General features: G+C 37.3%; 1 protein-coding gene across 2 annotated transcripts; it reads right to left on the reverse strand.

The window, feature by feature from the left end:
* Positions 1-577: 577 nt before the first annotated feature.
* Positions 578-10,981, reverse strand: lipia (lipase, member Ia). 2 transcript variants are annotated; one of them, XM_057360816.1, is made up of 11 exons: positions 10,886-10,981; positions 7,278-7,341; positions 6,049-6,419; positions 3,708-3,816; positions 3,508-3,609; positions 3,309-3,398; positions 2,976-3,143; positions 2,782-2,871; positions 1,554-1,662; positions 1,279-1,452; positions 578-828 (listed from the first exon to the last, which is right to left on the reverse strand). In XM_057360816.1, exons 1-11 carry the CDS (start codon positions 10,886-10,888, stop codon positions 744-746), a joined length of 1,365 nt encoding a protein of 454 aa, XP_057216799.1. In that variant the 5' UTR covers positions 10,889-10,981; the 3' UTR covers positions 578-743. The 2 variants fall into 2 exon arrangements, with proteins under 2 accessions (XP_057216799.1, XP_057216800.1); XM_057360817.1 differs by lacking the exon at positions 7,278-7,341 and having other exon boundaries at positions 580-828; positions 10,886-10,979.
* Between the last annotated feature and the right edge of the window lie 545 nt (positions 10,982-11,526).

The raw sequence follows: 11,526 nt of genomic DNA on the forward strand, positions 1-11,526 counted from the left end.
AAGAATATAGAAAACAATGTACAGTATGGATCAATGTAATTGTAAACATCACACATTCGTTTAAAATGGATTATAAATCAGTACATTTCTGTTTTTATTCACAGCATTCTAAAAAAAAAAAGAGAGCTACAAACATACAAACCAAGCAATTACATAAATATCACTGTTATAAAGAGACAATAAAGAGAAAATTGATATTTACAAAAATATTTACATTGCATACAAAAGACATTTCAGCTGTGCCTTCATTTATAGAGTAAAAAAACAAGTATAAGTCGGAAGGCATGACCCTAATAAACCGGACACTTAAAGGGATAGCTCACCCAAAAATGAAAATTCTGTCATCATTTACTCACCCTCAGGTTGTTCCAAACCTGTATAAATTTCTTTGTTCTGCTGAACACAAAGGAAGATATTTCAAAGAATGTCAGTAACCAATCAGATGTCATCCCCCATTTACTGCCATAGTAAGGAAAATAAATACTCTAAGAGTCAATGGGGGATGACATCTGTTCTTCCAAATATCTTCCTTTGTGTTTAGCAGAACAAAGACATTCATACAGGTTTGGAACAACTTGAGGGTGAGTAAATGATGACAGAATTTTCAGTTTCAGGTGAACTGTCCCTTTGAGTTAAACACTACACAAGTATGAAATAACTGCTGTATCACAAGTACAGAGCCAGTGATCGTGTGACTGCTCTGTAAAACTTGTATACTTCAACATTGTTTGGGAATCTCTGGATCAAAAGTTCGAGTCTTCACAAGGAATTGGTTTAAAGGTCACATTTTTATTCTCTTCCAGAACAAGATCATAGCGACAAAGAGGCCTGTGTAGAAAAAAAAACATTTGTTAGCTGAATGAAACCATAAAGCAAACTGTCTGATCTCTCCTGCCACTAAAATGTCAAAATGTAACATTGTGTCTATTGTATTTCAGATCTGTTACATGCGGGTATTTATATATTTATCAATAAAACTCTGTGTAAAGTATTGCTTATTTAATTAATAACTTTTTAAAATTATTTAAAACATTTGTTAATTATTGTAAATGTTGAAATGTATGACTTTAAACCAAGCCTGTAATGTTTTCCATTTTACCTGGTGTTTTATTGTCATTCACTTTTACTCTAAATGTTTACTTTATCCCTCAAAGCTAACAGAAGACCTGTCCTATAGTGTCTAAAATTTTCCCACACAATCGTAAAACATCTGTTCCAAAAATAATCAAAGGCTATTTCAGCATAGAGCACAAAATCACAAACTAAGAGAACACAGACCTGGATTTGCTATGTAAAGGAGTGAGACGTATGCTGAGTATCCGGAGTTTGTTTTTTGGACAGAATGCTTTTGCTGTACAGAACTTCACAGTGATCTTTTTAACAGGCTGGATATCTCTATCAAACTGAGCAAGAAGGCTGGTCTCCACATACTTTTCAAAGGCGAAGGCCTTACTGGAATAAAGAGGACAAAAATGTGCATCAGTTCAAAATTAATGTTGCTTATGAATAATATAAATAAAACATGTCATGAGAGTGGGACGTCTCAGGCTTACTGCTTGAGTTCAACTTGTGACTCTTGTTGTCCATCTTGTAATGTAATGGTTAAATAACCCCAATGTGTTTTCTGATTCCATGTCACAATATCGACCTTGTAACCGAACTCTGGTGGAATCAAAGGTTGAATATAAGAGACAACTATACACAACACACAAGACCTCGAAAATGTATTACCAACTATTAACAAACAAGCATTCAGTGAAAATCTGCAAGTTTTATTCATGCATGACCATTTTATCTAATACATAAAACATCTATACCTTTAAAAATGTTTATTTGTTTTTAATAATTTCATTACATTGTTTATATTAGAGGTTCTCTGTGCGCATGGTCTAATTTTGAGCTACAGGCAAAAAAGTTTTTTTTTATTTTGGTCGAATTTGAGGTTTTCATAAAAATAAGAACATTAAAGTCCCAGTGAAATAAAAAAATCAATTCATTTGGCTGCAACATTGGTCAACATTGCAGCGTTTATAGTAAATAGCTTATCAATGTGGGTCATTTTCTTTTTAAAATTCATGTACCCTCATAATCTTCAGTTAAAATCTGAAAATGCACTTCCGCCCTGAAATGACGTAAATTAGACGGCTTGGGTGGAGCATCCGTTAACTCCTCCCCTTCAGCTGTCAGTCTCCTGCTAGTTTCATTTCAAAATGCAAAAGCTGTTTTTATACATCCAATCAATTTGCAGTAAAAAACGCAAGCCACGCCCACTAATTTTCTCCTTTGAAATTCCTTTTCACTCAGAAATGCGTCATAATACGGAAGTAAAAATGATCGCAACTTCTGGGTTAACGGGGACTTTAAGTCTAACGATCCCAAATGGTCTAAATAATAATTAAACATCTAAAATTATCTTTATTTGTACGTTTTCTGAAAGGTGTACCTTCCTTAATCTTTCCTAATACAAAGGATGCGTGCCCTGAAGTTTTTTAATAGAGAACGTTTATAACAATAACTCATTTAAAAAAATGTGCTCAACTGCGACTCAATTTGCCAGGAGGGGACACATTTGCTATAAAAAAAATTTTTTTTTACATCGCTTCAATCACCTGAAAACCTTTTTGAAAAAAATCGTTTAAAAAGCACATACGTGGTATTAAAATGATTCAAGATCAAATGTAGGTGTTTTTATATATGAAACGTGTTTAAAGTATTTATTTAGTTAATTGATCGTAATATACTGCATCAACGGTCATTGAAATGCTTTAAGAAAAAACTCACTGCAGAATGGAGACGCTCTATTCGTTTGGAAATATGTCCGTGTTTCTCCAAACTGCACCAGTGACTCATTCCAGCGAATAGCATCATGACCTAGACAATGTCACAATGAAACATGTAACCTCTCAGTGCAGAAAATGAATCAAATTAAAAACAAAAAATGATTGTACATTACATTTCAAGAATTTGAAGCTCACCAAAAACAGGGCATCCGGCAGACCCAAACATCCTACAATCCATGCACTTCCCATCGAGGAAGTCTGTGTAGGAGTCACAGGGGTAGGCAATAATGGGACAGGAGCCATTCAAAGAGCTCAAATAAAGAAACACTGACCTCTGGTGATCACACTTGAAATACTGAGATCCTATAGAGAGGAAGTGAGAATATGCATTGAAATGTATGGAAAGTGCATTTTACTATTGCTTCGACTAACATTGTTAAGGAATATCACTACCACCAGGTGCTGCTAAATTTCATACACTGGACCTTTAAATAACTACTTTAATATGAATTTTTCACCCAAGATGACCTGAAAAGATGGTCTTGGGGCATCCTGGCTGGTCGGCTCCACCGTTTGCATAGTAGTCAATATGACCCAGCAGATTCCTGTAGCCCAATGCTGCAGAACAGTGATGACAATAAAATACATTCTACTTTTCAAAAGAATTGACGGCATATTTCTCAGTCGTTCTCAAAGACAAACCCAAGATCATGTGATAGACACCTACCATCCATGTCTGTGTGTAGAACGTCCACAAACTGTGCATCAGACGGGTCGAGACGTTTACTGTGCGGCTGACGGTTAAACTGCGGCCCCGCTGGATCCAGTGCTGGTGACAATATAACATGAAAATATATTGAGTTTACAATCTCACAACAACTTACTGTGCAGATAACAGGGTTATTTAGAGGAATGGATGTGTCCCACCTGTTATTCTGCCTATTTCACCATTAAAGTCGGCCCCGGTGAAACCTGAAATGTGGGCTCCCAGACTAACACCAATCATGTGTATGGAGCTGAGCCTAGCCCCGTTATCCTAAAAATGACAAACACGCGCAGACATATGTGAGCCTGTCTGTGAAATCCAGACTAAAGTCTCAGTCTATCAATGAGATAAAGCATCAAAGTTTGATTTCAAGCATTAATTTCACTCTTTGACATGGCATTAATCAGTCAATATTAAAGATATTACACTTAAATTTTCACAAAATGTACTTTGTATTACGTAGGATGCTTTTATGTGGAAAAAGTAAATCAGTAAATTTCAGCTGATTATTCATAAGCGGGGTCACATACTTTACAGTTTAGTGCTGTATATGTGAATCTGCCAGTCATCTACACACAGTAAAATCGCCAGTGTTAAAAAAGGTCAAATTAACACTAACAGTGTACTGTATATATAATCCACACTCTCATAGTGTAATGATATATACACTGTGAGAGTTAATTTGACCTTTTTTAACACTGGCGATTTTGCTATGCACGTTTCACATTAGAGGCTATAGGGATGTATGGAAATGAATTATGCACTATAAGAAGAGATCCTCCTGTCATGGCCTTGGATTTTTCATGTTATTTTGCCCTTGCACATATTATGACTATTATGTCAACAAAATAAGGTCTGCAATAAAATAATGAGACAAATGAAAGTCTCCACGAGGGCAAGTTAACGATTAACATGTGATTATAAAAGGTCTGCTACACTTCACCTGTGAACACACAAACTGTCTTTGCTTATGCTAATACACACACCAACTGGCAAATGTCCACAGAAACCCTAAGCCCCCGGTTTCACAGACAAGGCTTCAGACTTGTCCCAGACTAAAAGGAATTTTGAGCTGTCTCAACTTTAAATAACTTGCCCTGACATATCTTAAAATATGTTCGTGCCATTGTTTTGTCTCAAGATGCACATCAGTAATGTTTTTTTAGGGCTGTCAAACGATTAATCGTGATTAATCGCATCCAGAATAAAAGCTTTTGTTTACATAATATATGTCTGTGTACTGTGCATATTAATTTTGTATTTATTAACACAAAAACATACATGTATATATATTTAGGAAATATTAAGATGTATTTATTTATATTTACCAATAATTGAAATTATAAATAAACGTTTATAAAAAAATTAAATATATGCATGTGTATGTGTTTATTAATTGAAAATTAATATGAACACTACACAGACATATTTTATGTAAACACAAACTTTTAATCTGGATGCAATTAATTGTGATTAATCGTTTGACAGCCCTAGTTTTTTTTTCTAAGGCATTTTAATAAAAGCCTAAGTTAACTAAGGCATTAGGCTTTGTCTATGAAACTGGGCCTATATGTTAATATTTTACCTGAGGACTACTTATAAGGGTGAGTAAATTTGTTTGCAAAAAAAAAAATGCAACAACAATTTTGCAACAATCTAATTGAAAAAAAAGACTCTGTCTGATGTCAGTAACATAAGTTGCCAAAGTGACACTAAAAAGTATTTTTGAACTGGGTAGAAAGTTTTAAAGTGAGCTCACACACAAAAAATTAAAATTCTGTCATCATTTACTCACCCTCTTGTCATTTCAAACCTGTATGACTTGCTTTCTTCCGCAGAACACAAAAGAAGGTATTTTAAAGAATGTTGTTTCCAAACCATTAGATATTATAAATTATAATAAATTGATGAATAATACAGCAGCAATTTTGTCACACCCACAAATTATTTTCCACCCATTTTGGTTTCAACCCAGCTGAAAAGTCAGGTTAAGCCAACATAAGATGCTTTGCTGGTCTACACTGTTAATGCTGATTACAGGGATAGTTCACCCAAATATAACATTTCTGTCATCATTTATTCACCCTCATATGGTTTTAAAACCTGTATATGACCTTTTTCTGTGGAACACAAGAGAAGATATTTTGAGAAATGTCTGTGGTTTTGTGTCCATACAACGGAAGTCAATGGGGACCAGTCTTGTTTGGTTACTAACATTCTTCAAAATATCTTCTTTTGTGGTCTGCAGAAGAAAGAAAGTCATACACGTTTGAAACGAAATGAGAATAATAAATGATGACAGAATTTTCATTTTTAGATGACACTAACCCCAGTCAACCTGTATACTCTTACTGGTGAAATTGACCAAAGCTGTTTTTGTCTCTACTTCTTCTATGCTGGTTACCAGCTAATTCTTTGCAACAGTGAAGACTCAAAAAAACTTGCATCTGTATAAAGCACACCACCACAACCAAATCACAGGCCGCAGAACATTTGTTTCACCTTCATTTTTTGGATGAGCTCTGTCAGCTTCTTGGCCACCACACGTGTGTTTTTCACCACTTTTAGATAGTTGACATTAGTTGCACCGCGGTTCCAATCCACCACGATAACATTCAAATCACTGCGCATCAGAAGAAACTCCACAAACTGGTACAGCCACACTGGGGGCGAGCCGGTGGGCCTGTACCCGTGGATAAGGAAGGTGGTGGGCCGGGAGAGGTCAAAGTCAGGATTGCTGAAGGGGTCTTCATGAGAGAGCAGCTGACCGCAGGAGGCATTCGCCCGTGTGTAAAACAGTAACCTCACATCCACAGCCGTACCGACAATGGAGTCTGGAATATTGAGGTCCGTCATTTTCTCACATTCCTCGGCTGTAGGAAAAAAGTTGATAATATTACAGTTAATGCAGTTAAATCGATTAATCGTGATTTATCTATTCCAAAATAAATAAATATATATATATATATATTATATAAACACAAACATTTATTTTGGAATCGATTAATCGATCCGACAGTAACAATAATTTTACATTAGCTTGATAAGTGACTTTACGTGTGTCACTATGAATAGGCTAATGTGAAACATCACCAATGACCTAAAGATGCGAGATGTGTATTTTACGCGCACTTTGTTTGGTTAAACCTATTCCATTCTGACTCCAAATAAGTATTATTTTATTACCAACAGACTGTGTGTTTTATAGGAAACGCGGTATACAGTAGTATTGTAACATCCATGAAATCCTGGTACAATTTAAGAGACCGTAATCCCATCATCCACAATAATACAAAAACTGGTTGTATTTATAGCATCTCACAGCTGGGTTTTGACTCTATGGCTGCTGTTTATACCACACAGTGGTTAACCATAGAGCAGGGGTGTCCAAAGTCAGTCCTGGAGGGCCAGTGTCCTGCAAAGTTTAGCTTCAACCCTAATCAAACACACCTGAACAGCTAATCAAGGTCTCACAAAGCAGACTAGAAACTTCCAAACAGGTGTGTTGAGCCAAGTTGGAGCTAAACTCTGTAGGACAGTGGCCCTCCAGGACCGACATTGGACACCCCTGCCATAGAGCATCGAGTCATTTCTCAACATTAGGATATGCAGAAAATCACGTGGTCCTTTAAACTCCTATAAAAAAAATTAAAAGCTTGCTTGTAAATGACCTGAAACAAATAAGAGGAAAGTCAGTGACATTAGATTTGGATCAAATTGATCAGCATTACCTGTGTAAGAGTCAAACAAAACCAGCATCACATGTAAGATCCCCCAAAAGACCATCTTACTGACCTACAACAAGAAACAAGGAGCAAAGATAAACAAAACGCATACTGTACTCTGAAACTAGCACAGTCTTAAAAAATGAGCGCGCTACAGAAGGTGCCATAGATGAACCATTTTTGCCCCCTTAAAGAACCGTTTACAAAAAGTTTGTCGTGTGTCGAAGGATCTTTATGGAACATTCAGCCAATAAATGTTCTTCTATGGTATCGCTACGCACCTTCATTTTTAAAAGAATGAAACGTAGACGCTATTTATATTAGCGCATTTTGCCTTGTGTGAAGTGACAGTTTTGCAGATAGTGACAGATAGTATTGCATAGAATTGCGGCAGTGCATCATTCCGGTTTGCTCTTTAAATAACAAAAAAATATTGACTTTAGACCAGGTTTGAGTGGGTCTATGGCAGAGTCTATTTTCTGTTCCTCAAAAAAGCAATGCGCCATTAATGCGCCTGAAAACACTTATTTTTTAGACCAACGCCCATGGGCGCACAAATGAGCGCAAATGCATTTGATATTTAAACAATGCAGCGCAGGACGTGAAAATGAGAACTGCGTCGGGCTGAAACTGGCCTAAACACTTGCGCTGTGCCTTGCGCCGGGTGTACGATAGGGCCCATAGATTGCTGGCAGTGTCTCTAGCCCAGTGGTTCTCAAACTTTTTTGCTGTAAGGCCCATTTTGTGCAGAGTGCATTGCTTTGCGGCCCCCCAAATAAAGACTTATAATCTTAAACTTAAAATTTTAATTAAACCAAGAAAATATTCAGTTAAACAATGCTAAAACATCAATTCTTGTGGTTGGTGGCGTTGTTTTTCTGATGTTTGATTGCACAAAATGTATGATAAATATCCATATTTCTAAAATGCCACAAAATCTGTGGTCCCCCTGGAACAATCTTGGGGCCCCCCAGGAGGCCACGGCCCCCAGTTTGAGAACCACTGCTCTAGCCTGACTTTCACAAGGCTGGCCAGGAGTTCTCATCTCTTATCATCTAAAACAATTACTGTATATGCATTGTAGTATAAGTTTTCTCTCCCTTTCTCCCTCATTTATTGATTCACCATACTAGTTAAGATAAAATTGAATATGCCAACAATCCCCTTACAGTTATGTTAATGATAACAAATATGCTCATTTTATTTAAGAATACACAGTGGTTTTAAAAGTGTGAGTGAGTTATCAGCAGAAAGTATAATATACCGGCAAACAGAGTACGCAATTGCGACCCTGGACGCTATCACGACAGAGGGGGACCCCGCGTTACAGCGTAGCATGAGCCTCGTCGGGCCCAACACCTGCTGCAGCGTCACCCGAAGCGCCAGTTGCATTAGGGGAAGGGAAAACACTCATGATCTCGTTTTGTTTCATATCTCCCGGTTGCACAAATGGTCCAAAAGTATTTCTGACACAAAACGTTGTTGTTACGTATCCCGCGCTTTTTTTTACTCAGTATACGGAAATCCTTGATCTTTTCTAGCGAGTATACAGCGTATACCTGCGTATCACGTAGACTACACCACTGGCATCACAGTGTTATTATGCCGGTGATACTCTGTTTGCCTCAAGAGGCAGTGTCGCGTTTTCCACAACAACGCTTAGCTGCTCACAGATGCACCTGCCCGTTAATCGGCCGATTAATTAAAAATCCCGATTAATCGACCAGCCCATCAATCGGTCGCCCTCTGGTTATAAGGTCAAAAGAAACATTGCACACAAGTGACCCTAAACTTTTGAACGGCATACTTTTGCTTTCATTATTGTTGTTCTTACAACTTTCAAAACAGTTGAGCAGCTTATTTGGAAACCACACTTCACATATTTGACTCATGATGAAACCACAAGCCCCAGCTCACACATTCACAGTTTCTATATAACTCACATGGAATTCATGCAAAGACCACGAGACTAAACAACAGTCTCTTCCCACACAGGCAGGCAGTCTATTTGATATGTCGTCTATAAATCTGTTTATAATGTTACTCTATGTGTGTACTGATCAATGTCTATTTATTAATGTGTGATGCAGTAAACCAGCAACTTGCTGCTACTGTGCCACTAAAACACTAAACGGTACTAAATGTTTGTTTGCAACAAGGATTCCTGAAAAACCATTTTGTTTTTTCTCTGTCCTTTATAACTCAATACCGCGTAGTAGGGTGAGTGTGGGTGTCATTGCGAGACACTTTACGACAGCGTAAGATCTGAACATTGAGGAAGATTTTCAAGTATGGGGTTGTGCATTACGAGTGAAGTGATGATCTATGAAATATTGAACTATAGGGTAAGCATAACCATTTAGATTCAAGCTTACTCTCCCACTATTCTCTTGTTCGTAATGTGAAGACCAGCACAACCTATGTATGCATGGTCTAAATATGTGCACTGGTATACATCCAAATATGGTATAAAAACAACACCGTCAGGCATGCTAAAGTAACATGGGAGGTGACAACGCCATCCAATTTACCATGGTTTTACTACAGTTAAAACCAAAAAACCATGGTTACTGTAGTAAAACAATGGTTATCACAAAATAACCATGGTTTTGAAAACCACGTTTTTTTGTAAAAACCACAGTAAATGATGGTTATTGTAATAAAACCACGATTTTGCCCTAAGTAATCAATCCACCAAAAAACCATGGTTAGTTACTACACTTGTACCACAAAAAAACATGGTTACATTAACATGGTTAATTTTCGTAAGGGTATATAAGGGCTTAGGCTTTTCCTCGCGCCAGAGAGAGTTTATAATGTGCGGGCTTTGAGTTTTCAGTGCACGAGAGAGCTTGTGATGCGCGCGACTCGGGCTTTTCCTCGCAGGAATTGCTATGCGCGTGAGGGTTTAAAACCAGCGCACGAGTTGTTTCCGTTTGGCAATCAAGTAATAACAGCGCACGCGGGCATCAATGACGCACTTGGATGAATGATATTGACTTATAGCAATAGTTTACTTTCTCTTGTTTAAAAGGTTGCGGTGGTAAATAACAAGGTTGCCAACTGCACTGAACTTACACTCTGATAGAATGCTAATTGCAGTCACACATGAGCATTTTCTAGACAAGTAAGCTTCTGTTTTTGTCCACAAATCCAGCATGTCATAGATAAATGCTATGTAAATACTACTATATACTAAATACACTATCGAGTATCGGCGATCCACAGGCTGGCGATAGAACGCTCTGACTATAGAGAATATCGCCCAACACTAATCAGCAGTTGAATTTGGAAAAGCCCAAAAGAGGACAAACTGGTTTCACCCTGTTTCCATAAGAATGTGCTTTCTGAACAAGCGAAACAATGACATTAACCGTCTTGTTTATCTAAAAAGTCGATTGTACAAAAAGTATTCAAAAAATCTAACAAAACACCAATGTTAACAGTCAGACAAACTTACAGTTGAATCCTCATGTGTTATTCAATGTCCATTCAAACACAGAAACCATTACACTGCCAGTATTTGCATAAACACCCCTACTTTGACTTCGTCCCAAAACCTCTAAAACAAACATTTCTGGAGGCGGTTTACAAGAAAACAGGAGACATCTCACCATGGTGGAGGAGTAACCAGATCTTTCATCTGAAAGTAAGAGTTCAGTGGAAATAATGAACGACAACTCTTCCTTGACTTTACCAGGACAGGCCCAGCCCACGAATCCTACAAACATTCACCTGCAGGTGGCACATTCCTGAAACCTGATCCTGACTTCACCTGCTGTTGTGAAGAAAAACAGGATAGACAAACTGCTGTGATGAGGAACAACTCACAAAAGAACACTCTTGTGACCTCTAATCATTATAGATGCATGCATCTTTAAATAGTTATAAATATTTTGTGGTCAACTTTGATTTTTTTCTTCATTTGTATAAAAAACCTGGGCCCGGTTGCATAAAGCACCTTAAGTGTAATTTTCCCTTAAGTGTGTCCTTAAGTATACCTTAAGTTTTACTTAAGTTATTCTCCTATTGTCTTTGGTAAAGGAAAATCACCCCTTAAGTGTCATACTTAAGGGAAAAACTTAAGGTGCCTTTTATCAAATGATGCTGAGACTTTTATCAGTTCTCACTTAACTTTTAGTGGAAATATGAATGCTTGTTTTCTACTGCCGTTCTCTATGAAATACCTTCATACATATTTAAGTGTGTCCAGAATACTTTATTGCGGCTGACGGAGCTGAATGAGTGAGAATTT

This window comes from Triplophysa rosa, linkage group LG19, assembly GCF_024868665.1.
Source record: "Triplophysa rosa linkage group LG19, Trosa_1v2, whole genome shotgun sequence".
NCBI classification, from domain to species: Eukaryota; Metazoa; Chordata; class Actinopteri; order Cypriniformes; family Nemacheilidae; genus Triplophysa; species Triplophysa rosa.

What these genes read in the sequence shown, in the direction of transcription:
- lipia (XM_057360816.1), bottom strand. An exon ending in TGCCGGATGCCCTGTTTTTG is followed by an intron (nt 2,872 to 2,975) that starts GTGAGCTTCAAA and finishes GACATTGTCTAG; the next exon opens with GTCATGATGCTATTCGCTGG. An exon ending in TCACAAGTTGAACTCAAGCA is followed by an intron (nt 1,453 to 1,553) that starts GTAAGCCTGAGA and finishes TCTTTATTCCAG; the next exon opens with TAAGGCCTTCGCCTTTGAAA.